The sequence below is a fragment of the Phalacrocorax aristotelis genome, chromosome 2, assembly GCF_949628215.1.
Source record: "Phalacrocorax aristotelis chromosome 2, bGulAri2.1, whole genome shotgun sequence".
In the NCBI taxonomy this organism is placed as follows: Eukaryota; Metazoa; Chordata; class Aves; order Suliformes; family Phalacrocoracidae; genus Phalacrocorax; species Phalacrocorax aristotelis.
In genome coordinates, this window is record NC_134277.1 from 53,299,636 (window position 1) to 53,325,867 (window position 26,232).

At 36.7% G+C, this 26,232-nt stretch overlaps 1 protein-coding gene across 4 annotated transcripts in view; it reads right to left on the bottom strand.

The window, feature by feature from the left end:
• The window catches only part of SEPTIN7 (septin 7), a 79,505-nt gene that overhangs the window by 2,053 nt on the left and 51,220 nt on the right, over positions 1-26,232 (bottom strand). For 2 of the 4 annotated variants that reach the window (XM_075083588.1, XM_075083587.1), the window contains exons 3-12: positions 25,423-25,529; positions 19,091-19,191; positions 18,363-18,497; positions 15,306-15,423; positions 13,423-13,515; positions 12,127-12,223; positions 9,970-10,021; positions 8,925-9,050; positions 4,460-4,480; positions 1,626-1,761 (exon numbers count right to left, since the gene is read on the bottom strand). In XM_075083588.1, the coding sequence (XP_074939689.1) occupies positions 1,626-1,761; positions 4,460-4,480; positions 8,925-9,050; positions 9,970-10,021; positions 12,127-12,223; positions 13,423-13,515; positions 15,306-15,423; positions 18,363-18,497; positions 19,091-19,191; positions 25,423-25,529 (986 nt within the window). The remainder of the gene's footprint in view (positions 1-1,625; positions 1,762-4,459; positions 4,481-8,924; positions 9,051-9,969; positions 10,022-12,126; positions 12,224-13,422; positions 13,516-15,305; positions 15,424-18,362; positions 18,498-19,090; positions 19,192-25,422; positions 25,530-26,232) is intronic. The other 2 variants (XM_075083590.1, XM_075083589.1) reach the window with 1 other exon arrangement.

A 26,232-nucleotide genomic window follows, 5' to 3' on the forward strand; every position in this document is an offset into this window, starting at 1 on the left:
TGATTTAGCAGAATCTTTGACTCTTTGTGGGAAAAACACCCCAAACACTGATTTCATCCTGCAGTATTAATTATATTAAGGATCTATTTGGGAGAACATTAAGTGGATTAATTTATTCATGAATTACTATTAGTGTTATTGAAGTGAAATGTCTACACTGCCAGGGCAGTATAAGACGTCTCTCTGCAAGTTGATGGGACAAACTGACAATCAAATGTGTTGTATGTGAGAATTGAGACACTGTCAGGAAAAGTGATTCCTTTTGTGTGGTGTAACACGTTTCTGAATTGAGTTAAACAAAACTCACTTTTTTCCTTGCTCTCTTGCACAAACCCTTCAAAACATATTTCCTTTTACAGTTGTTTTTTTTTTTTTTTAAAGCTTTTTACTCAGCACTGTCTATTGCCTACTTTTCTACATTTAGAGAAATACAGGAGAAGTCGATGCAGTCATGAAGGGTGAAGAAAAAAGAATGAATTGCATGAAAATCTAAAAGCAGGTATCACAGGATGCACTCAGTCAAAAAGTCATGAGGTACATGAAAAACAAAAAGGAAGATTTTTGTTTGTTTTTCATGTAACAAGGAGAGTGTGGAGGCCAGAAGTATAAATGGGTTCAAAAGATTTGAGACAAACCAAGGAAGGAAAAATCTGGTGACTAATTAAGCACTGTGATCCAGATAAAACATCTAGCTTTTAAATCCTCAAATTGCTGACTGGTGTAGCTTAGCATTTATATCCTTATCTATTTGCTTCTCCAAAATGAAGAAAAAAAAAATAAATATCTAGACTGATATTTTTTTTCCCCTCTGATCCAGTATGCCGTGGCTCCTTACAAAGCCTAGGCTGCCAAGCATTTCAACTGCCCTTTGAAGTTTCCTCACTTTGCCTCAAATTTAGAAACAAACTTTCTTTTGGAACTTTGACAGTTTTGAACTTCTCTATTAGGCTTCTTGTGGGAAGCTGCCTCCTCAAAACTTAAAATTAATTTTCTGCTTAAATGTAATTTTATAATAGTCTCTTAAAAAGATCACTTTGTGAGGTGCTTGAAGCCCATAAACGGGGTCACTGTGAGGACTTCACCTGGAGATGACAGAAATTAAATATCCATAAAGTTTATGTATGTTCAAATGATTCCAAAACACTGACAATAATATATCCCTGTCACTTAGTCTAGTAATTCTCATTCAGACGACTTCTTATAGACATCATATCAAATTTCTGAAATACTTTTTAAATATGCAAATTATCATTACTACATTTGCCTACGTAAATCATGGAAGTCTCAAGAACTTTTTAAAGCACGTGGAAGAAAATAGGCATAAAATATTCCAAAGAAGAGGAAGAAAAAGAGGGTAAGAACGTTGAGGAGTATTTTAACACACAGTGGTTGTGAAAATAAAAAGAGAATGCATGCGAACATTAAAATTACATTTTAAGTTTGGGCTTATACCGTTTCAGCAAAGACAACAAGCTGAGAAAGAGTAACTGAGCTACCTTTAAACATAAAATCTAACTACAGAATCGACTCCTAGACAGAGGTTATGCTGCAACGTCTTGGTAAAAAGAGCCATCTCTACACTTGTTCAGCCTCAAGCATATTGAGGTTTAAGACATTTCGATTACCTCAGCTTCAGAGTCCTTCAGTTTCTGAACTTTTTCTTTGACTTTCATCTCAAACACCTGTTCCATTTCCATTTCCATTTTCTTCATTTTGGCTACATGCTCCCTCCTTTCCTCCTCCATCTGTGCCAACGGGCTCCTGCCAGAAATCCAGAAGAAGTAGTTAGCTAATAAGAACTATTTTTCCTGCCTGTTACATTAGGACATCTGTAAAAAAAAAAAAAAAACAAAAACAAAAAACACAAGATAAAAATGCTGAAGCATTAAGATAAGTAGCATGGCTGTACGCACTGCTAGCTTAAACTCAATTTGCATTCTTATATTAACTGGTTTGAGGAAAGCTTAACGAAAAAACATTTCATACAATATCTTTTCCTCTCCCACAAATGATTTACATTACATTTAGGTTAACAGAAACTCTTGACTTTCTATCTTTAGGAGAACCTGGTCATGGGAAGAGAGGAAGTCAAAGTTACAACAAAAAAAATTAGCATCTTCCAAGTGATCTTCAGGCATCTTTTTCCTTCCCGTTCAAATATATACAAAAATTAATGGACACAATAAAAATTTTAAGAGCGTTGCAGACAAAAATCCCATTTCCTCTCTAAATCTTCACTGTTCCATGTGAGCCCAAAAGTAAGTTAACATTACAACTGGGTTGAACACTGTGGTCATACTTTGCAAAAAAGGTTTGGGCAACTGAACATCAATATTTCATGAAAGCGTTAGTTGGAAGATTTTCCTTTAGAAAGCTCCTAATAAACTTAATGTACATTATTTTTATATTTTCTACACACTTTTTGGTAACTACTTTCCTGGATTCTACTGAATTCTTGAAGCTGTATAAGCCTGCAATCCATGTTATGGCGATACAGGTATTAAATAGCAAGTTTCACACTAAATATCCAATAAAGCAGGATGATTTTGATCTAGTGGTGATTGCTACATACAGTCTCGAGAGACTTTTCTCCTGCTCAACCAAGAGCAATCAAAACAAACCACTGGCCTCTTGTTTCAGTTTTGAGTATGCACAGCTTAAAATGACAAAGTTTTAACTATTGTCTTGGTAAAAAAATGAAGACCTGAATATATTTGGAACTGTTAAAATTAACCAGCAGAGGACATCTACTGTAATGTATGCAAAAGTTATTCAGACCAGCAGATTGTAAAATAGAGGCTGCAAGCCTAAGCCCTATTAAAAAAACCCAAACCAATTTTATTTTCATTTCTTAAAAAAACATAAAACCTGTTCTGATTCAAATCATGCAGAAAAAGCATTCTAAAAGGAGAAAGAATTGACTTTTAGTGATGACTGAAATGTAATTAGCAATGTCTATTTTGATTCAGAATTTGCCACTCATTCTTAAAGGAGTTTATATATCAAAAATAGTTAAGATCTGTTTTGACTGTAAATGGCTCATTTTAGCTTTCCTGCTTGCCCACCAGCTAACTATACAGTGAAAGTAATCAATGTCATATGAACTCAAGGCCATATGCACTTTTTCCTCAAATACCAGTATTTTAAAGGTGACAATTGGTGGGGGGAGAGGAGGAAGAAAATGGCATTTCTATTAAAAAATAAAATGTAATGGAATCTGAACTAATAGTTGCAAAGCCTGGATTAGCGAGTAAAATGCTGTATAATATATGGTACTGAAACTGATGCTTAGTCTGATGTTTACTTTAGCCCGTCAGAAGGCCAACTGCTGGCAAATTTTGTCAAGGAATAAAAAAAAATGGTTAACACACAAGTGAAATACAACAATACACAAAAATAAGAAGGAAATGAAAGAAGAGGTGAGTAGCAGTACTTGTGGAAGCTAACCAGCTGTCAAAACAAGACTATTTTCTTGTTACCTTTTAGAAGTATAAAGTTCTCAACTGTATCTGCTCTTCGAAAATTAACCTAGGAAGTAGATCTGAATACTGAGGAATCATAGCTGCAGTTTCTACAGACTTGAAATGGGAGTGGAACCATCCTTCTATTGACAACCTAATAACCTAATGGGGATATCACGTGGCTGTATTTGAGAAAGTGGTAAAAATCAGACTGCACAGAAAATTTCATAAAGTAACAAGCGAGCATTTACAGCTGAGAGCTTTACAACATAGGTCACAACTGGTTTTGTTAGGTCTTAAGTATGTGACATGGGTAAAAGCACATCATCCTGTATTTCAGGATAAAACTATACAAGGGACTTAAACAAAAAAAAAAAGAGCTGAAGTAAAAAACAACCACCAACCACTATACAAAGGTGTAAAACAATTAACTGATTTCACAGGATTTATGTTAAAACAGCCCTCTAAATTAATCTCCCAAAATGAAAATTATTCTAGATACGTGCAAAGTGGAACCTCTGCGAGCCAGTAATAAAGTAAAACCATGGTCAGAAAAGATTAAAGTAACTAATTCCCCAATCTAATGAAGAGTTGTAAATTTACAGATAAGGATGAAAATTCCACCAATTCTTTATAAGCATCTATATAGAGATGGTTGAGCTACAGATAGAAATGGGGGGGGAATGTCAATTTATGCAACTCTACTCATTGTTGAAATTTGACCGAATTAGTCTTGAGGCATAGCCAAAAAGTTTCTAAAAAGGATGGGTTTTTACAGAGATACTTGTCACTGAAAGTATTTGTAAATTCCTAAAGTTTACATCAGCACAGCTTTAGAACAAAAAAAAAAAAACCTGCTAGGGAAAAAAAAAAAACAATGCCAAGAGTGGGATAACAGGAAACTATTTTAAATTTGAAACATAAAACAGTGAAACCCTTTTTGTGTTTATAAAATTTTTGTCTTTAAGTTTTTTGGAAAAATTTAAATGACCACTTACATGCCTTCAACTGTGTCAAATCTAAAAAACAAAAAATACAGAGGCTTAACTTAGCATGCTTAAATAAAACCACAAAACCAAAAAGCAATAATTAAAAAGGTAAATTCATTATTAATAGACTCCTAAAGCTAATTATGTGCTCCCCAAAAGCAAATTTTTCACAGTAAGAGGAAAGACTGTTAGTTAAAGTTTGTTTTATTTCTTTCAAATTCAGTTAATAATCACTACACCATGTAAATATTAATGCATGTTTGATGTGCAGATACTTTCAGGAATAGTTTCCCTAGAATAATGCATGCTTTTGAAGCTATTTTAAATATTTTAGCGACGTGAACAACCACTTGCTCTAAACAAAGTTTTGGAAACCAATGTCATAGAGGCTTATCCATTCATTTAAAAACTGTCACCTAGTGAAGGACACCGTATTAAAAACCCACGAATGTTCTTGTGCTACAAAAAGAGCACTTGACTTCAATGGCCAGCAGAGGTCTCACCGGCGGCTGAGCTCAGCTCTGTAGAAGGCTTGGCTGCAATGTCACCTCCCCAGAGCATGATGCTTAACCCGAGCATGCCTTGTGTTAGCACTTCTCTAGTACTATAGGAGAGGAAAAAAGAAGTCTGAAAACAAGATCCTGATATTAAGTCTCACCATACAGTAAGATAGGCTTAATAACATTGGAACTGTTCCACAGAATCTGCTAAGAACCTAGGCAAAAGGAGTTAGAAGTAGCCTAAGCTAAGCAGTTAGAAGGACCTACACATTGTGTATTTTGTTACCCTGTGTGACAGGTTATTGAACAGATTGGTAGATGGCTACGGCTCATCTTTACAGTGTACAATATGACTTTCAATAAAATAAGGCTTTGCTTTTAAACTCACTGAAGATATCAGGTCCACACAGCAAGCTGTAAAGATTTCTCAAATTAAAAATTGTAAATTTCAGAGCAAATGCCAATTTTCTCACATGTCATGCAGTACACGTGCGAAATTACAATTACCACATAGTTTGAAGGGACAAGTTATCCATGTATGTGAAGGTTACCCCAGACTTTTTGTTTTTTAAATGGTTGGGATGTTGTTGAAAATTTGAAGGAATCTGACACTAAACCTGAAATACGAAAAGGCTACATGATCATGGAAAACACATGCTTTGGATTGCTCTTAGGTCAACAAGTTATTTGTAGAACAGTCAATTAGAGTTTCACCAAATCCAAGGAGACAAATCAGAGAAAAAATTCTCAGCTGGAAGGAAGAAATTGCTTCGATTCATCCGCACAGTATTAATAAAACTTGTAGCACATACTTCTATTTGTTTTCACATTTGCATTTTTGTTCAAAGAAATATGTTAACAGTTGCATGAAAAACAAAGATCTGCTAAGATAATAGAAATACAGCTGTTTTAAAGGTACAAAAGGTCAATCCAGACTCCAACAGCTGCCAGTAGGAGATACTTCTGGAAAAAAATCAAGAACCACTGCCTATGCTTCTCCTCTTATGTATACCCTCCCAGCTTACAAAGGAACAGCAGCTTAGGAGTTTCCAGAGCCAGTGGCTGTATCTGTGTTTAACAGTATGCTTGTAATACCACCAGACAGCATCCGAGCACGTCTCCATTCTCTTATGGAGACAGAGGATCTGTCTCCCGTGAACGAATCAGATTTCCAGAGGACAAGTCAAATACTGCTCCATTTTGCGACACAGACACTTCTTTCAAAAGGCAAGCAGGCAAACATAAAATTCCTAAGAGGATGCACAGATGAACTGCTAATATCTGGTTTTCCCTTTTTCGACTAATTCCAGGAAGACACATGGTTATTTGGAAAACTCCTTCTACGCTGCTTCAACTGTGATAGATTCAAAACTACGAAAACACATTGAAGCCAAAAAATTATGTTAAAGATTAAAAAAAAAAAAATGCTGCAACATACAGATAACAAGACAAGAACAGCATCAGCTGCTTCATAACCAGTATATGCATTCAAGAATTTTATTTATTTACTTATTAAGGCACCCTATGTTTGGAGAAACAAACTCTAAGGAAAGACTCAAAATATTTCTTACAAGTTTGCAACAGATGTTGCCACCTTTCAGATGCCTGAGTCATACAAACTGCAATAATTTATTTTTTCTCTTGAAAAAAAAAAATAGAGAAAACCTGATGGATAAGAACACCAGTTGTATTTAATCACTTCCGAGCTGCAGTACTGCAGTGTCCTAAGCAACAGATTTCTTATGGAGAAAAATTGTTCCAAAAGGCACATTGACCTAGAAATATTTGGGTGGGACAGCACAGTGACCTGAGATGGCAGGAGATGCAAAAGTAAGCATGCTTCAGAAAGCAGAGTAATCCAGGACCTCTTAGTGTAAATCCTAGATAAAAACAAAACCTCAGCAATCCTATCAAAAATTGGCTGGGGGAGGAGGAAGGGGGGAAATGAACAACAACAAAGACAGTTTTGAAACCTTCTGGTAGATGCATTTATACAAAAATGCATCTTGTTATGTTTGCAATATGGGATTAAAAAAAAACAAAACCAAAAATCACTGCGTTATTCTTTTAAAGAACAATGCAGAATAACCAATCCTTTCTTGAATCAGGGAACAGACTAAACTAAGTCTGTAAGTGCAGGCTAACACAAATTTCAGCAGACAAAAAAGTGGTGAAAGTGTTATTGAAATAATTTTTCTGAATCTAAGGAAAACATACTAAGATTTTGAAAGGGATAAAACATGGTATTCAACAACATTATGAAAAATCAAAACAACTTCCTCTGATACACAAAACTGCAATGAAAAAGTTTTACTTTTCAGTACTGTAATAGTAAATAATAGTACAATAAAACATAGTAATAGCAAGTTAGAAGTCCTGGGAAAAAAAATGTAGAATTCTCTATTCTGTGCTACTCTTAATACAGTACCACCTCAGCAAAGAGAAAGTTGGGTCAAGTTCTTGCGGTCAAGCACGTTTTCTTCTCTGATGTGCCCACCTGCACCATTTTGTTCTCAAATGTGCAAACTACCTTACATGCCCCCCCCATTTTTCCACAGTGACTACCTCATTTAGTAATTTTACTTCTTAAAACTCCTCCTCTCCTTACCACCAACATAATACTTTAAGAGGACAAGTGTAGCTTGAGAAATATTTCTAACATACTTGCTATATGCATTCAGAAGCCTTGAGGTGCAAGTCGTTATGGATACACGTATTTGAAGACTACTCTTTTTAAGACTTGACCTCACTACAAACTCTACCTAAATTTGAAGTACACTTTTGAAGAGTTGATTTAACTGACATAAACTATTATATTTTTTTGTCAATGCTGAGGAGGGAAGCCTCAGGTAGGCTCACACTAGATGAAGCTAAATCAATCATGTCCACTTAAATCACTCCCTCACAGACACTTTCAAACATTAAGATAGTGTAGAATAGACACTCCTTTAGTGAAAAATGGCTTTGTAGCTGTCAGAAATATCTGCTGTTCCTACCTGTACATCTAATTTCAGGAAGAACAGCTATAATTTGGCATATCATTAGCCAAACAGAATACTACTCTATATTTTGGTTGAGAAATTTGTATTTAAATACAGCACCAAAAAAAAGCATCACTAATTACTAATTATTTAATCACTAATTACTATTTATAGAGTTGACACATGTAGAGCAGGACAGATACTTAAGTTTAAGAGTGTAGCTATTCTCAGATTTATAAAATGAAAAATACAGTAGAGCCTACTTTTAAATCTTCCAATAATTTCATCAGGTTGGCAAATAACCTGCTGTCAGAGGTAACTCAAAGGACATACTAGGGTTAAAAAAACCAGCAACAACAAAACCCAAAACCCCTGCATTGCAACTGTCCTCTCACAAGAGAGAGATGTTGCAAAAATTTCCTCTACCATGATAAGCAACCCTGGAAGTAGCCAGGGCAGCATTTAAAAGATGACAGTAGCACATCTGGATTTCCCAAGTTTCTAAACAAACATTAACCCATTCTTCTCAAAAACATCCCTGACACTGAGTATTGAGCTTTCATACCAAAAGAGCCAATAATTCCAAAAGAAGTATATACATCAAAATAGAAACACTAATGCACAACAACTTTGCAATAAGTACCACTGAAATAAAACTTATAAACTGAAACAGTAAATGTAAGGATTCTCTTCAGAAGTTAATCTAATTAAAATCCAATTATTTAACATGTTCAGATAAACTAGTGTAAACCTTCATGAAACAGAAAAAAACAAATCATGAGTAAACCGGAAGTATAGTGTTCAGACCAGAACACAGTGAAGAAGCAGCTGACTGGAGGGTAAATACCACCACCCCAAAAACCTCCAAACAAAAAAATCCCACCACACATACACAAAACCAATTAAAAAAAAAACCACCAAAAAACCCAACACAACCAACCAGCCCATAGAGCAAAAAGATTGAAGTGCAATACAACCGTAAAAGGAACTTACTTTGTTAGCTGCCCTTTATTTTTGTTGTTGTCAACACCGTTGTATGTAACAGCTGCCAGTTTTCTGCTTCTGTAGTTCTCATAATGTACATTGTTAGTGACATCCTTCAGGTCCTGCATATGAGTTCTGTCAATAAGTGTAATTCATCAGCTTAGTGCACACATACAAAATACTATCTGAAAAATCAGTCCATGTTCACTTCGCAAATTGTCTTAATTAAATTAAATCCATCCATTAATGTCCTCATGATGTTGCCATTCTTCCATTTAAATTAGAGCTGTCAAGACAGCAAAGTCACAGAAATACCAGATCATTTTGCACTGAACTATCTCAAGTTTGCAATATTCCAAACATTAACTTACAGGACCAATCTTTGGAAAATTTGAGTTCTGTGGATTTGGAGTGTTTTGGCAAGTATTTGGAGAACAGATTTGAAACTGTGTATTACTACTGTAGTAGATGTGCCAAAGCATGTCAGGCAAGAAACAAACAAGCCAAAACTTCCTAGTTTCTATCTTTTAAGTCTGCAAAAGCTAAACGTAAAGTTCAAGACTTCGATACAAACATTAGCTTCCTCTAATAATTCTCCATTGTCAGCTTGGAGAAGAGCAAAGCTTAATAATCAAACCAGCAGTTGTTACAGTAGATGTCACTGAACTGCTCTGAGCGCAGGACTCTGTGCCCAGCACAGCGAAGCACAGATAGTCTTACTTTAGACAACTGCAGCACTGAAAGTTTCTAAAAAAAGAGTCTGCAACTAAGTACACGTCAGCATTAACAGACAACTCTGGTTCCTATGGTTTATCACAATTTTTAATAACAAGTAATCAGAAAGTAGAGACCTATTTATAAAAAAATCACCACCACCACCGCTTACTAAATACATTGTTAAACAAGATACTATGAAGTGTAAGATACTGTTTACAACTAAAAATATGGGGATTAATACAAACTCATTTAGATCAAATCCTTTTTTTCTCCAATATAGGACTTTCCAATCTCTCAGACATACTAGAAAACTTCATGTTACCTGTAACTTACTTACCTTATCAACATGTTCCTCAGAATCGTGAAGTCACAGTGTTCACCATTTTCAACTACAAAAAGAGGTAAATTTTTGTTGAGATGCCAACCAAAATACGTGCCTTATGCAGAGGTAAGGCTTTTAGATGTCACCCATCCCTTACGTTCATTCCAGCAGCAGATTACTTCCAGCCTTTCCTTACTCAAACAGGATGTGTGTTAACAGTGGGAGAGCATTAACAATATCACTATATCAATATATCCTACTAGCAAAATTCCTATGCTTCCCTAAGCCATACTGGCAAACCATACTCCAAGTAAGTACAGCAGATTAAGGTACTGCAACAGGAACACAGTTTTGCCAGTTTAGCTAACTTAATGATTCTTTGGAGGCCCTGCCAGCGCAATTGTATAATTAAGGATCAGACACTAACTAAAGACCTCAGTCTAACTACATCCAAAACCTTTAGAAGACAGACTTAATGCAACCTATTTCTCCCTGCCCCTCCAAACGTGTTGCAAAAGTCTTAATTTTAATTTTAATGTGGATTTAGTCCTTGACTAACTAAGCAAAGGAAGGCTGTATATTTAATCTGATGCACCTGCCTACAGACCAAGAGAGTACGCTGGCAGCTGTCAATAGATGCCACCTATTCCACTGTGCCTATCATCCCATTACTGTAGAAGAGGCTGATGCTGTGAGTGGCATTTCCCTGATAGATAATGAAATGACACTGGAGAGTAATGCACATCCCAGAACTCTATGGCATGCAGACAGAGAAGGCAACACACAAAGCTCTTAGCTCACACAAAAGAAAGGCACGAGGCAGGTTCCAATGTGTGCCTGAAGTAGAGATGGACATTTTCATAGGAAGGAGGAAGAAAAACAAGGATGCAATTAATATAACCCAAGTTAAGTTCAGTGAAACCTACAGAAAAATGAAGAATGCAGCCTCTTTGTGTGTTCATCTTATCTGCACTCCTGCATTATTTTATTCCATGGTTTTACACAAACTGGCGAGTTCCACTCAGATAGTACCTTAAGTCATACTTCCAAAAAAAGCATCATCTCCATGGATTCTGTCCATAACTGACAGACTGGAAGCCACTTAAAGAGGTTCCTTTTATTTAGGCTAGTTCTTCCCTTCCAAAAGTTGTACAGTCACATGAGTGTGAAGCATCTATGAAGTTTGTTTTAAAATAAAGAAAAGCAGCACCATTTTGTACATCTCCAAATACTAACTCAAGAGCCTTAAATAGAGCTTGATCCTCTCTGGTGCAGCTGGTTTCTACTTTCTGCCAAACCTCATTTCCTGCCAGACATGCACTTCAAAGTGCTACAGCATTTCTCTTTCAAGTATTGGTCCATACACTGCTTGTTGGTTGGGTATTGGTTGGTTGGTTTTTTTTTTGGTTTTGCCTTTTTTTTTTGTCTATTTTACACTGCATCAAATTTATAGTCTGTTGCGCTTGGAAGGCAGAAATAAAAATCTTCTCTTTATTCAGTACATGCACACTACAAGGAAAAAGTTCAACGATCATGGAAACACAGTTTACTAGTGATTGTTTCACTGTACAGCATGGTGCAAGCCATGCCATGTGCCACTTGAAATAAGTGAACAGCATTAAAGCATAAGCAATAGTTGCCAGAAGAACATGCAGTTTTAAGTTTTAAATTAAAACAAACAAACAAAAAAGCCTATCAAAAGTATTCAATTCATTATCAGGTACCTTCCTGTTGCTACATCCCAGCAATCAGGACTCTGATGTTTTGGGGAAAAAGCCAAATTCTTCCAGAAACTTTAAATTGAATTTGTGCTAGTCAAGCTGATCAAATTAACATTTATAATATGAATACTCTAGAAAGAAGAATTTAAGACAGACAGTTTTGATATGAAGAAAATTAAAATAAGAATTCTAGCGAACAGTTGTAATCTAAGCCTCATCATTAACTGTAGTAGGTTACTACAGTTTTTACAATTCCTCAGTGAGGCTTCAACAGTAATCTGCTTGCAAAGTCACGCGTTGGTGAACCTTTACCTTGTTCCAAGACTGTCAGAATAAGAAAATGTACATTCAATACATTTCTGGACCAAAGCACATTCAAATCAAGCATTTCAAACATTTCGAATACTGACTAATAAGTTTTAAATGGATAAAAATAATGAGAAAGCCTTACCTTCTGCAACACCCCATGGATACTGCCTTCCTCTGACTCTCTTGCCATTGACTTCAATGATCGTATTACTACCTACCACAGCAAGAGGTAAACGGTCCTACAAGATAAAGCATTACTTCAAAAACCAAAATTTCTACTGCCAAAAGATAGTGAAGGCATGCTCATGTATAAACTTAATGTAAGCTAGTTTGGTGCTATAATACTGCAACACAGCTTACCCGAAGTGCAAGAATAGTTATGTTTACTGACCTCTGCCTAGTTTAATGGCATATATATACACACAGGCCTTTGAAATTCCTTACACTGTTGTATTCTGTAAATCTAGTTAAGAAACAGACATTACTGTTACTTAGTAAGCTAAGCAAACAGCAAACCATTTCCTGTTTACTCAATCGCACGGTAATTATTTATCAATTCATATCTCCACTGGCTACAGGGACTGTTACTTTGACTGGATCTTGTAACCCAGTTTTCAAAGGTTTCGCTAAGAACTACTTCAAGTTCTTGATTTCAGCTGAACAAAAAAAAATCCCTCCAGTGTAACAAGCAACAAAGGAGCCAAGAGCAGCTTCAAGTAGCTGAAAGGAGCAGTGTACAAAGCTAAGTATTTTGGACTGTTGTCCTTGCTTTTATTCTGCTTGTCTCCTCTAGGCTTAGTCCCAGAATATCTTCCATTTGTGCTATTTGTGTTTATCTATCCTAGACAGATAAACAGTAACAAAATTTAAAAGCTCTTACAGGCTGTTAAAGCTAATGAACAAACAGAAGCAAGGCTCAAGAAATGTATACAAGATGGACTCCAACATAAAAACCCAAACAAAATACAGAGTAAACAAAGAAAAAGCTTTTCAACAGCCTGACAGTCCTTTTGATTTTCTTTAGTCGTTCGTCTCCATTAAGGTTTCAGTATACCAATTAGTCAGACAGCTATTAACTGTGATGCACACGCTCTCACACCACCGCACACCTCTGTCTGAAAGACAGCCCTTGCGTCCTTCAAAGCTCAGAAGTAAACAAAATGTGGTAGGTGGGTAAAAGCCAAATAGGGATGGAAAAAAAGAAAGCGATCTTTTAGAGTTTATTAAATGAACAAGTGATGCAGTGCTCTTGATCTGAATTTTAGCCATTAAAGCACTAAGTCATCTAAGAGTTCCTCTGCTGGGGAACAGTGACTCTTAGAACAGCTTTACATCTGATTTTTCTCTTTTAAACATTTTGGTGAGCTCTTCATTAATGACAAACTCTTCATTCCCTCCCCTCCCCCATTAAGCAGTTTTTCAAAAGGAAATTATTTACCTTTATCTTTTTAACAATCTTATTTTCTTCTTCATCATCTGTTTCTGGAAATTCATATATTTTAATTTTGTGTTCTTGGATCTCTTTCATTATCTAAGAACAAAAACATGTGATCTGTTCATACTTTGTAGTAACTCTTTCTTGCAGCAATCTGATTCTCCCTCCTTCTGTTTGATATGTAAGATCTGTGCGCATTTAAGTGACTAAGTTACATCACAAAACTTGCATGTTTACCCCCATTATGTGACCCCAAGGGATTATTAGCACGACCATCTCTCCTTTGCCAGAAGACAGGATCAGAGCCTCACAGCTAACAATACTATGCATCAATACAAGGCAGCAAAAATGAATGTCAGTTTTCTACAACAGGGCAGAGATTTACACTAATGGGAATTCTACCTGCACGTGCAAAAACTAATATAGCACAACTTAAATTCTCTGACTAGTCTCACAATTGAGTCCCTTAAAAAAAAGATTTGAATAGATAACTGCAGGCATACTTCGGTCCTTCCAGTTCCCACAATAGCTACTGCTGTCACTCCTATTCTTTTCTGTTTCCAGCTCACCTGAGCATCAGTTGCTTGAAGCAGGATCACCTGCCTATTTTAATAGAGCTTATGACTGACGGACTGACTCTAGCATTTAGTTGTGTTAAAAACTATTTGCACGCACTAATGAAAATTTAAGAATAACTGACAGCGTCATCAAAAATGAGACTGTTTTGGTGCTCAATTTACCTGAAGGGTATTTTTAAAAACAAGTTGATTAGTTTTCTAGAATTTTAGAATGGAAAAATATTAGATGATTTAGCTGACAGCTACACTGCAGAGCCCTGGGGAATATTTCTGGTTCATGAGTTTGCAGTCTTACAAGAACATAAGTTTCCAATTCATGAAAGGACTTACTTTCAAAGTTTGATTTGGGAAAGTCTCCCTTATTTAACATCAACTAATTGATATTAAGAAATATTCTGCGCTCTACAATTCCCCCCCCCCCCCCCCCCCAATAAAAAACCAAACAACCAAAAAACTTATGAACTGCAACCAAAACATACTTCAGGCCTATTGCAACTTGCTTAAGTTTCTCCAAGGCAGAAAATGCCCTTTAATTTTCAGTCTTAAATAAAGAGTTTTGCACACAACATCTCTTAATGCCAACTTCTTTTCAGAACCTGTATTCTTCTAAACCAGAACTGGACACAGTTCAATAAAACAAACCTCATGCCTTGTCTTGTCCTGTTCTGGCTCCTCATACAATACAGCAAAGCCTAAACGTTCTACTGTAATCATGTAGTTGAAATAAAACATAGCATAAAACATGACATAAAACACATGGAGACACTAATACCAAATTTATTCTACAAATACAAAGAAATTATATCAGTTGTATCAATGTCAGAATTATTTCACCATCTTTAAAATGCACTACTACAGCCCAAAACTGAACAACAGGTATACTGACAACAACAGGTATATTTGAGGCATCTTTAATAAATACAGTGCATCAACACGGAAGTGAATACCACAATACAGTCAATAATACTGTAACACTTAATGTTGTTTTTTTTTTAAACACACACCTTCTGTTTAGGTACCTAGATCTTGAAAGCTCCCTTCCTCCCTTACTGATTTTTATCTCAGCAGTGAATTATTTCACTTGCCAAGAACCATACTACACTTCAAACCTCCTCCCCTGAGGACAGAAACAAGATTATTTCACCAAGAAATATAATTACATCTAGAGATATAAATTACTTAGCTTTGCTGTCTCAAGTCGTTGCTTCAGGGTTTAAACTTTGCATGTAAGAAGTTAAATCTCACCATTTCCACACGGATCAACTTACTAAATCATGCCATTTTGTAAATACTAATCTTTCAACTCACCTGTTTTTTAAACTGTTGGCATTCCTCGGGTGTGAGTGTGTCTGCTTTGGCAATAAGTGGAATGATATTCACTTTTTCATGCAGGCGCTTCATAAACTCTATATCCAAAGGCTTAAGTCTGAAAGACAGCATTAGAGCTTTGCAATTTATATTCATTAAACAAAAATGTACAAATTATTTGAGATTTGTCCTGACAACTACTCGAGACACTGATTTATGAGTGATAGATGCTTGAGTGAAATCCACAAGGCTACCTGCAACTGCTATAGGAAATCCCCTAGAATCATATAATACCAGAGGAGTAAGTACTAAATTAATACTACTAGTAGTCACAAGAGTGTTGCTAGCTGAAATTACACTCATTTAAGCAAGTGATATGAAATCTCCTGTGAAGGTAGTATAGCTTGTGTCATTAGCTGGAAGATAGTCCTATTTAAAGCTTGACTAGTGAGAGTTTACAGCTGTGAATCATGCTCTGTTCACATATGCAGTTTCAGCTTCTGAAAGTCATGTTTATTTGTATTGCATAGTAAAATCTGTGGCCTAATGAACTAGAAATATCTAATCTCTAAATCGTTATTAAAACAAAAAGACCATTATGAAAGTGGATGACAATGACAGAAAAACTAAAACACCCACCACATGGGTATATAAAACCAGCAATGTATATCAAAGTGGTAAATATTTCCTGCTTGCTGAAGTAAAGCCAGAGGTCCTGATGCATTAACGCTTCAGAATTGTAGCAAGTTTAGTCAGGCTTAAAGGATTCACTTAAAGTATTTAACAAGATTATTTGTCATATAAAATAAATTAGGATTAGGAACATTAAAACCAGATTCATTTGGTATTCAAATTTAGCTTATTTTCCAAACCATATGTAAAAGAATAAAGAAAATGTTTAAGAATGCATACTTAACTTCACTTTAACATTTTCTATGTGCCACTGACTTTCTCAGCTTCTCAACATTTCCATTAAATAGCTAACATTAATGCACACCTAAATTAAAAGCACTGGTTTGGCTCTCCATTCATCTTAATATACTTTCCCTCTCCTCTCTTCAAAAAGCTACCCAGGGCAGCACCAGGTTGAAGAGCAGTCACCAAAGCAGAATAGTTCAGAACACCACCAGTGCTCACCTCAAGGTCTTGAGTTTACAGTGGAGACCAAAGCCTTTACACAAAGGTCCTAGAATTGCAGAAAGAGGCTGCAATTCATTATCACCCCATTCACTTACCTGGAAGGCTCCTCCTGGCTCTTCACTCTCTCCCCCTACCCCCACACAAATTAACCCATCAGTGGTTTATGGGGATACCAGCTGAAAATGGAAGGACCTAACCGGCAATTTTTTCTTTATACATTGTAACAAGCTGGCTTTTGCAAATGTATTGGGTCATAAGGACAAACAAAAGCAAGTTCTCCTACAAATGCTTTAATTCGATGTAAATACAATCATGCATTAAGAGTGAAGAGTACACTACTCAAAGGGTTATATGGGCTGGTGTCTGCACAGGAAATGTGACTGAAGACTGCACTACCACAAAACCCAGGTAGGAAGTGAGCAATGTCCTTTCAGAGATGATGGTATCCTAAAAGAGGAAATGAATGCTAACAGCAGCACTGATTTTCTCTATGCTCCATTCGTTTCCTTAATTAGATGACAATTCCAAGCATTTACTCCAGTAATTGAAAAACACTATATGAACCTAGCTCAACTTTACACTTTTCCCCCCAAGAATAACATGAAATACCTGCACAAGGAACATACTTTTCCAGTTTTATCCTCACAAATTTAGTGACCAGAACTTACTTTATCTGAGGCATTACCTTTATTTTTCCTTACAAACAATTTATACCTCCCATTGGTTTAGAAAAATTTAACAGGAAAAAGGGAGTCGTGGAGGAAAGATACATGTTTTTTGAAGAATCTGAAAGTTAGCTCAAAAACGATTGACTAGCACAAGGGAAGGATCATCTTCCATTTATTTACATGACATTTTGATTTTGCACACTAGTGGAACAGTGCATGCCAAGGATTCAAGTGTTTGCATTTAAAATTGACATGCATATTGAGCAAAACTGACGTTACAAACACGCAAGTTGAACAACAAAATGTTTAATTAAGGCAAGTCTACATAAGAAACTCTTCTCCAACCCCAGTATTTCTCTCCAAAATTTAGAAGGCTCTGTCTAGTTCAAAATTATTAGAACCATTCAATGGTAGCTACAGAAGCTGAGTGTAATAGTCGGCATGTTTCACTGCCTGAGGAATATTCCTCAGAATTCCTTCATTACTCCCTCCAACAAGGTTCACTACTTGTGACCCAAACAATAGAATAAGGCTACTTATCCCCTCCTCCTTCTGGTTTTGAAGGTATAACTTAAGAGTCTGACAAAATTTTAATCAGTTATAATACAATGATAAAATGCTGATCAATTTCGGATACAGTCAATCTGCATCTAACACACCCTGAAAATGCAGTTCTCTCTCTCTACCACTAGATAGAGGTCTGATCAAGTTAAAAACTAAGCAGGGGTGGAAGATTGCGTAATAATTGAAAAAAGTAAGAAATCCATAACACCTATATTGGAACTGTCACTAGACAAATTATTACATCCCAGGTGAATTAAAGGACACTTATAAGGATCCGCATGAGACTTCCCATCTTCAATTTATGATTAACATCAAAGCAAGAAAGGAAGACTGGAAAGGAAAAATCCTGTTGCTTGAAGTGTGAACCAGTTTCTCCTTCTAATGTGAACAAAAGATCACAAAGAGATCTGGCACTTGTGAATGCCAGTGCATTTTTAATTGTTCTAAAAATATTTTTCTTGTTATGTGGTTCATGTGTAATAATGTTTTCTGGTGTTCTATATTATTACTAGTCTGACTTGCTGATGTTTGACAAGCCAAAGTAAGCTCATCTTTGAAATTAAGCATGGTCTGCAGGCCATTAAGAAAATCCTGTTTGGAACTTTACATAACTAAATGCCAAATTTGGATGTTTATCTGAGATAAAAAGACAGAGAAATGAAACATAAAATACATTACTACGAACCCGTGTCCTGAAGGAGCAATGAAGTATAAACAACACTGCACTCTGTTATCTGGCATCTGACGTCTGTTCACTCGAGATTCTGCATTCAGGTAGTCCTCAAATTTACTGTCGATGTAGTCAATAACTGGCTGCCAACTGCAGAGGTTACATGAATAAAAACCTGTAAGTTGTATCATTTATGTAAAAAAGTCTGTCTTTGCTAGAAATAGATGTACACTATTTTCCCATGGCTTGCCTTTTTTTTTTTTAAATTAAGAGACTTCAACACAGAACATTTTAAGTGACCAGCTCCTCAACATACAACCAAGCTACATAGCTCTGAAGATACAAGCTGTGAGTTCCTTGAAAAACCCTTTCAAACACAATTACCTTCATTGTAATAGCATTAAATAGAACACTTAAGAACAGCAGCCAAAGGAATACGCATTACTGGTCACATCTTGTGACAGCACAGAAGTTGGTTCTGCACGCTGCATGTGTGGCTAAGAGCCAAATGCTCCATCCACTTTAAAGGGAAAAGCTGACAGCATTCCAGTCAAGTAATAAAAGGTACTTGGAACTACAGTAGTTGAAGTTTTCAGCTAACTGAAAAGTTTAAAAGCGTTAATATTTTAACAGAAGATCGAAGTGTGCATTTAAAAGAGAATGTCACAAGGTGATACCTCACACACACATATATAAAACAAAATTCAGAATTATTGTGGGAGAACACACAACGAATGTCTTACCAATTACTATTATCAACAGCATCTCCAAATCCTGGTGTGTCAACTATTGTAAGTAGTAACTGAACACCACCCTCTTTGATTAAAACTTTTGACTGCTCAACCTGTAAGATGAATGAAGTAAGATTAAATTTTTAGCAGTTCAGTCACCCATCTTAAACACTAGGAAAAGCACGCAATGAGTAAGAAGTCTGACAAAGAATTGCTAACTTTTCTGCTTCAGAGGGATACTGGGACTGTGCTTTACTTAAAATCCCAATAATTCAATGATGACTAATTTTTTTGTTGTTTTTTTTTAAAAAAAAAGGGTCATAATTTAAATAAAGTCAGTCATAAAAGAACCCATCTAAGTATATAGGATATCTTAAAATATTAGCTTCTAAGAAAAACCCTAACCAACCATACTAATGCCAGTAAATAAATAAATTAAAAGGTGTTCTGAGATGTTCAGACATACTGATAAACCAGGCATTATACTTGTGAGATTTGGTCACTTCAAAGAAAATTACACTTTTCAGAACTAATCCTCCCCCCAAGCACCTTCGAGACTACATTTCTAGTCCCATTAATATTTTTAAGAATACATTTATTCTTCAGCTGGTATAATGCTTGGGACAGGAGTAATAGAAAGTGATGGTTTCCTGTTACAAACAGATTGATATTGGAAAGTAATACAAACTAGCTGCAATCTGCTGAGCTAGACCTCACATGACCGTAATGGATCGGTTCCTGTTAGCTCAGATCACTGATGGAAATCTGGCTCAGAAGGCAACTGCATCAGCACAAGGGATGATGCAAGATCTGGGTGTGGGAATGCATGCCTCAAGTTGTGATCACCCATCTGCAGCACAGCTCAGTCAGCTTGCAGTAAGCATGTCAAACAGATTAAGCATGTCAGAACAGAAAATATAGGCTAAACAGCAAATGGACGGCTACCCCCATCTTTCTACTAATCTCAGTAATTACTGATAACGCCAGTGTCAAGTGTGTCTGCCTGAGAAAGTGCTGTACACCACTGTCATATCGGTCCGATCCCCAGCAGTAAGAAATTACAAACTCATGTTAGTGTGTTGGCTCTTTCTAATTGCTCACACATTTCATCACAGTTTTTTCCCCTGATAATAAGACAGTTTCTAATAAATCACTGATGACTGTTTTCTAGACAGGGGTTCAAAAAAAATCAACTGCACAAGCCATTTATTCAGAGCCACACATGAGTTGGCAGACATTGATCGCACCTTGCTGCTCACTGCTTAACCTTTTTAAGCCTCCTGAACCCTGACCAGGGAGAGAAAAGAAAGTTAAATATAACTTGGTGAACACCTGCAAGAACATTCACTAACAAGCTTTCAGACAGAGTAGAAACTTGGATAATAAATCCTATCTGGATGGTCTCTTGACCAGCTCAAGACTTGAGAGATCATATCAATGCTGCTTAAGCACTTGCACATCCCCTAGTTATATAGGTGAAAAGGACTCTCTCACAGCCACACCTGAACACAGTTGCAAACACTTTGCAATCACTGGTTATGTGATGCAATGTAAATCTACAAGATAAATTAACACTGCAGAAAGTAAAACTAAATACCTCTTGCACAAGCAAAACACTGATTTTAATTCAGAAGGGAACATACGGAAACACAGAAAACAGTAACTAATTGCAAAGAAAGGTCCACATTTAACCTCTGAGTATGCTGGAGGTTATGTTTATTTACTCATCCTATCCAAGCCAGATCAATCCCTTCCACTGCTAGGTCTCAGAAAATCAACTCAGCTACGCTAAGGCTGTCTACAGCACACAATCACCATGAGTTGGTTCCCCACCTAACAAAAAGGCAAAAAAATATCAGTAAGGCAGCTTTATAAAACAAGAGTCCCCAACACTGGGCTACCTGGACACTAGTCACAGAAGAATCCAGGTTGGGCCACCCAATTCAATCTCCTACTTGAGCAGGCCTTGCTGCAAGGTTAGGAAGGTTTGTTCTGTTTGTTTTGTTGTTGTGGTGTTTAAAAAACCAACCAGGAAAAAAGAAAAAAAAAGCCCAAACAAAAAAAAGCCTAACAAAACCCAAAAATCCACAAAACAAACACCAAAAAAAGCCCCCAACCCCTCCCCCCAAAACGCCAATGCACACACACCAGCCTGAGACATCACCAAGTTACTCTTTCACTAACTGTACAACTCCTACCCTTCTGAAAGCGTCCAGTACAAAGCCATGAGAACCTAGGAATACACGCAGTGCTTTAAAAACTTAGGTTTTAATCGTGGTGAATGTATTCTCCCCCCACCAAGAGTTCTACAGAGAAATTTTACTGCACACAGTCAGTGCCAGAACTGAAGACAGCAATCCCCAGCCACACAGTCAACTCGGCCAAGAGCTTCCTACTCACAGCCTTTAGCACACAGGAGATTAACTTGTGATTCCTTGCATTCTTTTTGCTGTCTTGCATATAGTAACCACAAACCCCTCCTATAACCAAGCTCTCTGCAAGTATGAGAAACCTGTAACACTTTCAAAGTACTAGAGATGATAATGTTAAGAGCTGTACTGTTGCCAAGTGCTACAAGGTATTAAGCTTTATTCTCCAGCACAAAAATTCCCAGCAAGAACCATTAAATTATTAAGCACTCACGGTGGAATGCTTTTACAAAAGAAGCAATTAATAAAACATTATCTTGAACGTGTGTTTATAACAAAGGAAAAGGAAGGTCAGGAGATCTTCAGAAATGCCACGCCAAACATTTTTCCTGATTCTGTAGGCTTGTAAAATGTAAGTGGGGCTGAATTTGTGAAGTCACCTTCTGATAAATGGCCTGCAGTAACGGAATCTCTGCAGGCAGTGCTAATACCTTACTAGGTGGTGAGGATTTAAATTTGTTCTTACTTTTCATAAATTCATTTGGTACCTTGCTATCAGAGCAGGGTTTTCAAAAACCCACAGACAAGAAACATTAGCTGATCAAATTAAACGTCCAATGCTTGTGTTGTGGACAGTCAGACCATATCCACCATATATTGTAAGCGGTTGAGGCTACTGGTAAGAGACAGTACGTGAAGAACCTGCCATAAAGCTTCTGTAAAGTTGCATTTTTCTAACCTAAATGGATGTGTCCATACATGGTCAAAGGCACAGAAAGCAGCAACATCTGGAAAAGATCCAGAAAATCACTGTAAACTAGTGTCATTCATAGTTAAGCATCCAACTGCATCCTATCATCTGATTTACAAGTATTCCCAAGGGATTCATGGAAAACATTAGTTCAAGTCTTGGAATTTAAAACTTTTTAATAAAAGTCTCCTCCAAACGGCCATTTTCCCATGCACTCCAGTCAACTGGGTCACACGGGTCTCTTCGACAGTTACTATGCAGCGTTCATGACATGATGCTTGTTACAGCTTGACTACTTTTAATTGATTAAATAAGCCTCTCCCATACTCCATTTAAGATAGTCAAGTAACAATCAGAGAAAGCATATTTCATACCCCATCATTTCTGAAGAAGTTTGCTCTGAATTCATCCGACAGTCATTTACTATTAACTGTTTTTTCTGCTTTCCACGAAATTATACAAAGGACCTGCCTCACAAAACAACTTCAAACTGCAATTGTTTTCAAGCCACAGTTTGTATTTAACTATGAGACTCTCATACAATTCCTGATCGGTAAGTTATTCCCACCATAGAAGAGCAGGCAGTTCTTACCACCAAGATTTCAAGATGCTCTGGTGGTCTGCCTCATCTCTGCCCTACAAAACCCCTGACATCCTCAACTTAAAGTTTACACTGGCAAACAGTACAAACCCCATGGATCCAAATAGCAGCTCCCACTGTTAATTCTTTAATATTTCACTGGAATCACCTCCACACCACATACATAGTTGCTAGCACACAGTCTTCAAGGTTGTAGGGGGAAACAATTTTATCCTCACTTAGACACTGAAATAAGACAGTTTCAGTTTCCTTCTTAAAATGCTATGCTTACTGGTTTTTCATTCATCACGAGTAACTGAAAGCAAAGCTATGTTGCACAAGTATACTCAAAAAATGCTCATTAGATAAAGTAAGCAATAGTTTCTAAGGGGGAAGATGGTCGTTAAATATATTTTTATTCCAATCATATTATTTGCTAATTCATGATAGACCCCAACTTACTACTAAAAATTGTTTTTTCAGCTCTTGGCCACCCTCAGGCTTTAGCCCATACAGCGGGAGTAGGAAAAAATGTAATGGCTTTTCAGCCAGGGCTCTGTCCAAGCCCTTCCTGACACACTCCCCACCCCTCCTTTACATGCCTTAAGAAAAAGTCAAGTTTCCTGGAAAGTATGGGGGGGGTTTCCTCAACCAGTAAATTAATTTAAAAAAAAAAAAATCACCACCTCTGAAGAACTAGAACTCAAAAGGCTGGCATGAACAGATCACCTAATCTTGCTGCCTAACAGATTAAAGTACTTAGGTTTGAGAAGCTACACCCACAGAGTTTTAGTTTCATTTGTCTTACACTGATCCACCTTTAGGCAGGATGGGTCTGAGTTATCTTTTAAAGATAACTGTTTTTTTTGTTAATTTGTGTGTAAATTCTTCCTATGATGTTTCCAAATTTGAAAAACAATCATCTTCCAATGACAGGGAATCCAACCCACCATTATTTAAACTATAATTCAATGTTAAACCTATTCAGGTTATGTTCTTCTGCTAAACCAATGTGTCATCAAAAGTAATGAAATCACACTATGTCTCTTCCAACTAAAAAAAAAAGTCACCCTTCTACTCTCTTTTTCAACAGTCTCTGGTTATTTCATTAATAAATATATTATACCAGAGGTTAACTATTTGCACACCTTTTCTATCCCACTTAACATCTCTTTGAAACAGGTACATAAATTCAACCCTTCTAATTCAAATGCCCCTGCTAACAAACTTTTACGTCCATTTTGTCAGTCACTATGGTTTTACATTAAACTGATAAAATAGCCCAATGGACATAATCAAAGCTTAGGGAAAAAAAAATAGTTAATCAAACTCCAGATGTTTAAAAGCTTTCTTCCAAGTTAAAAAATTTATATTCTGCAACAAATGTATTTTGTATTAGTGATCAAGAATTTGATATTGAGCTAAATGGCAAGCAATGTCATTTAATCTTCTTAGTATGAGCTCAGCTAACTTTTTCCTGGCCCTGTGGTAATTATTCAGTGTTGAGATTGGATTAAGAAGCGCTTTACCCAAAACCCCAAGCAAAAAAGGTGAGTGGATCATAGCACTGGAGCAGTTATTCAATTCCATTGAATAAAAAAGCATTCAGTTTTACAGCTTCTGTTTATAGCACCTTGCATAGCCTCCTAACTCAGCACAATGTTTAATCACTTTATGACAACTCTATAATTGCACAGTCACTTCAGCCACAGCTGAGGTGGTCCGAGACTGTCATTTTGCAGTTGGAGGAACTCTGCTGGACAACAGTGGCAATGGTGAACACCCCCAGCCCTCGTCTGTACAAAGTTAGATTACCACAAGCTGTCTTCACCAAAATCTTAAAGAAGCACTCAGCTGTGGAGGCAGAAAACGCCCCACTGAAATGCAATGATTTCCTAAACTACCCAGAACATTATTTAATTTTTTTAATATTAGGGTTTTTAATAATTTTTTTATAATACAAAAAAATATGGTCCTTTTCTTGAGAGAAAATATAATTGATCAATAGCAAATTATTACACAAAACAAATAGATCAACTTCAGTTTTCCAGTCTTTGACTAAGTATTTCAGTTGTAGTAGTATTGTAGCTGCAGGAACATCAGCTTTGCTTATGTAAGTCTAGCACGTAAAGGCAGCCAGGTTCACCCCAGTCCCTGATATGTTTCAGAATAACAGCTTATAATGGGTAAAAAAATGCACCACAACGGATACAGACTGCAGAAGACTGCTGTATACTTTTATACCTTAGGTCCTTACACTTACGACAAATCCCTTAACACAGTTTCTAAAAGCCTGCTTTAAACAGCATGGGGCTCTAGTGCAGATCTACAGATATACTCAATATTTTACTGATAATAAAAATTCCATTTCTAAACAGGACTGCACCCATATGAAGTTTTTAAAGTACTAGCAGCACACAAAGTACTTCACTTCAGGGCCCCCACACTTCAACAGGCTACAAGTTTCATAACCTCAAAGTTTTGTATAGCTAAGATACACTGAAAGACACAGTGAATATTTCTTAGTGGTTCACATCATGGCTAAGCTTATTTGAAATACAGGTGCTATGCAACAACTGTATCACCTTACATTACTAAATTGCAAGTTACATTGTTCAAGCTGCAGCTTTCCCCCCAGACATACCTGTACAGTCTTTTTAATTCTGTGTGAAGGACCTGGATACTCTGGGGAATACAATTCTGTTAAGAATAATGAGTTGATTAATGTTGATTTTCCCAGTCCAGATTCACCTGGAAAAAAACCAGAACAGTTTCAGTAAAACCAGGAGTATCACACTGAGTATAAACATTTAGATCTACATTTCAAATACTCTTGAAACGCAATACCTGAAAACATATACTGTACTCTAAGGTTTTGAAATCTATCATCTTTTCCACTTTCAAGGAAACCCCTGCAAATCAATCTCACTGTTAGATTCTGTAGACATTCATTTTTCCCATCACATTAAGTACCAAATGGATTTAGCACTTCTCCATTGCTCCTGTTACAACATAAAAAAATAATACTACCCCACATAAAATTTTATAAACAAGCTATCTTCCTGGTATGACTTCCTACCGTAAAGCCAAAGCAGACTAAACTATCTCCTTTATTTCATGTATTATTTGAGAGTCTTTTTGTCGGGGGGGGGGGGGGGGGGGCGGCGGGGCGGGAAGAGAAGGGTGTGGGGAAAGAGGCACTAAGATTAGTTTGGTCTAACTACTAAAGCCACAAGAGCTAAAATGGAGTTTCAGAACGACGTGGTTTGCCTGGGAATTTTGTTGTTGTTGTGGCAGGAAGGGGGGATTGGATCTGGGGGGTGTGTCTGTGTGTGTGTGTGTGTGTGATTTCCTCATGAGCAACAATAAGTCATACCCTTGCTAAAGAATCTCCAGACACTACTGCCATGACAGTCCCAGCAAATACAGTTACAATTCCCACAGCAAAGACTAT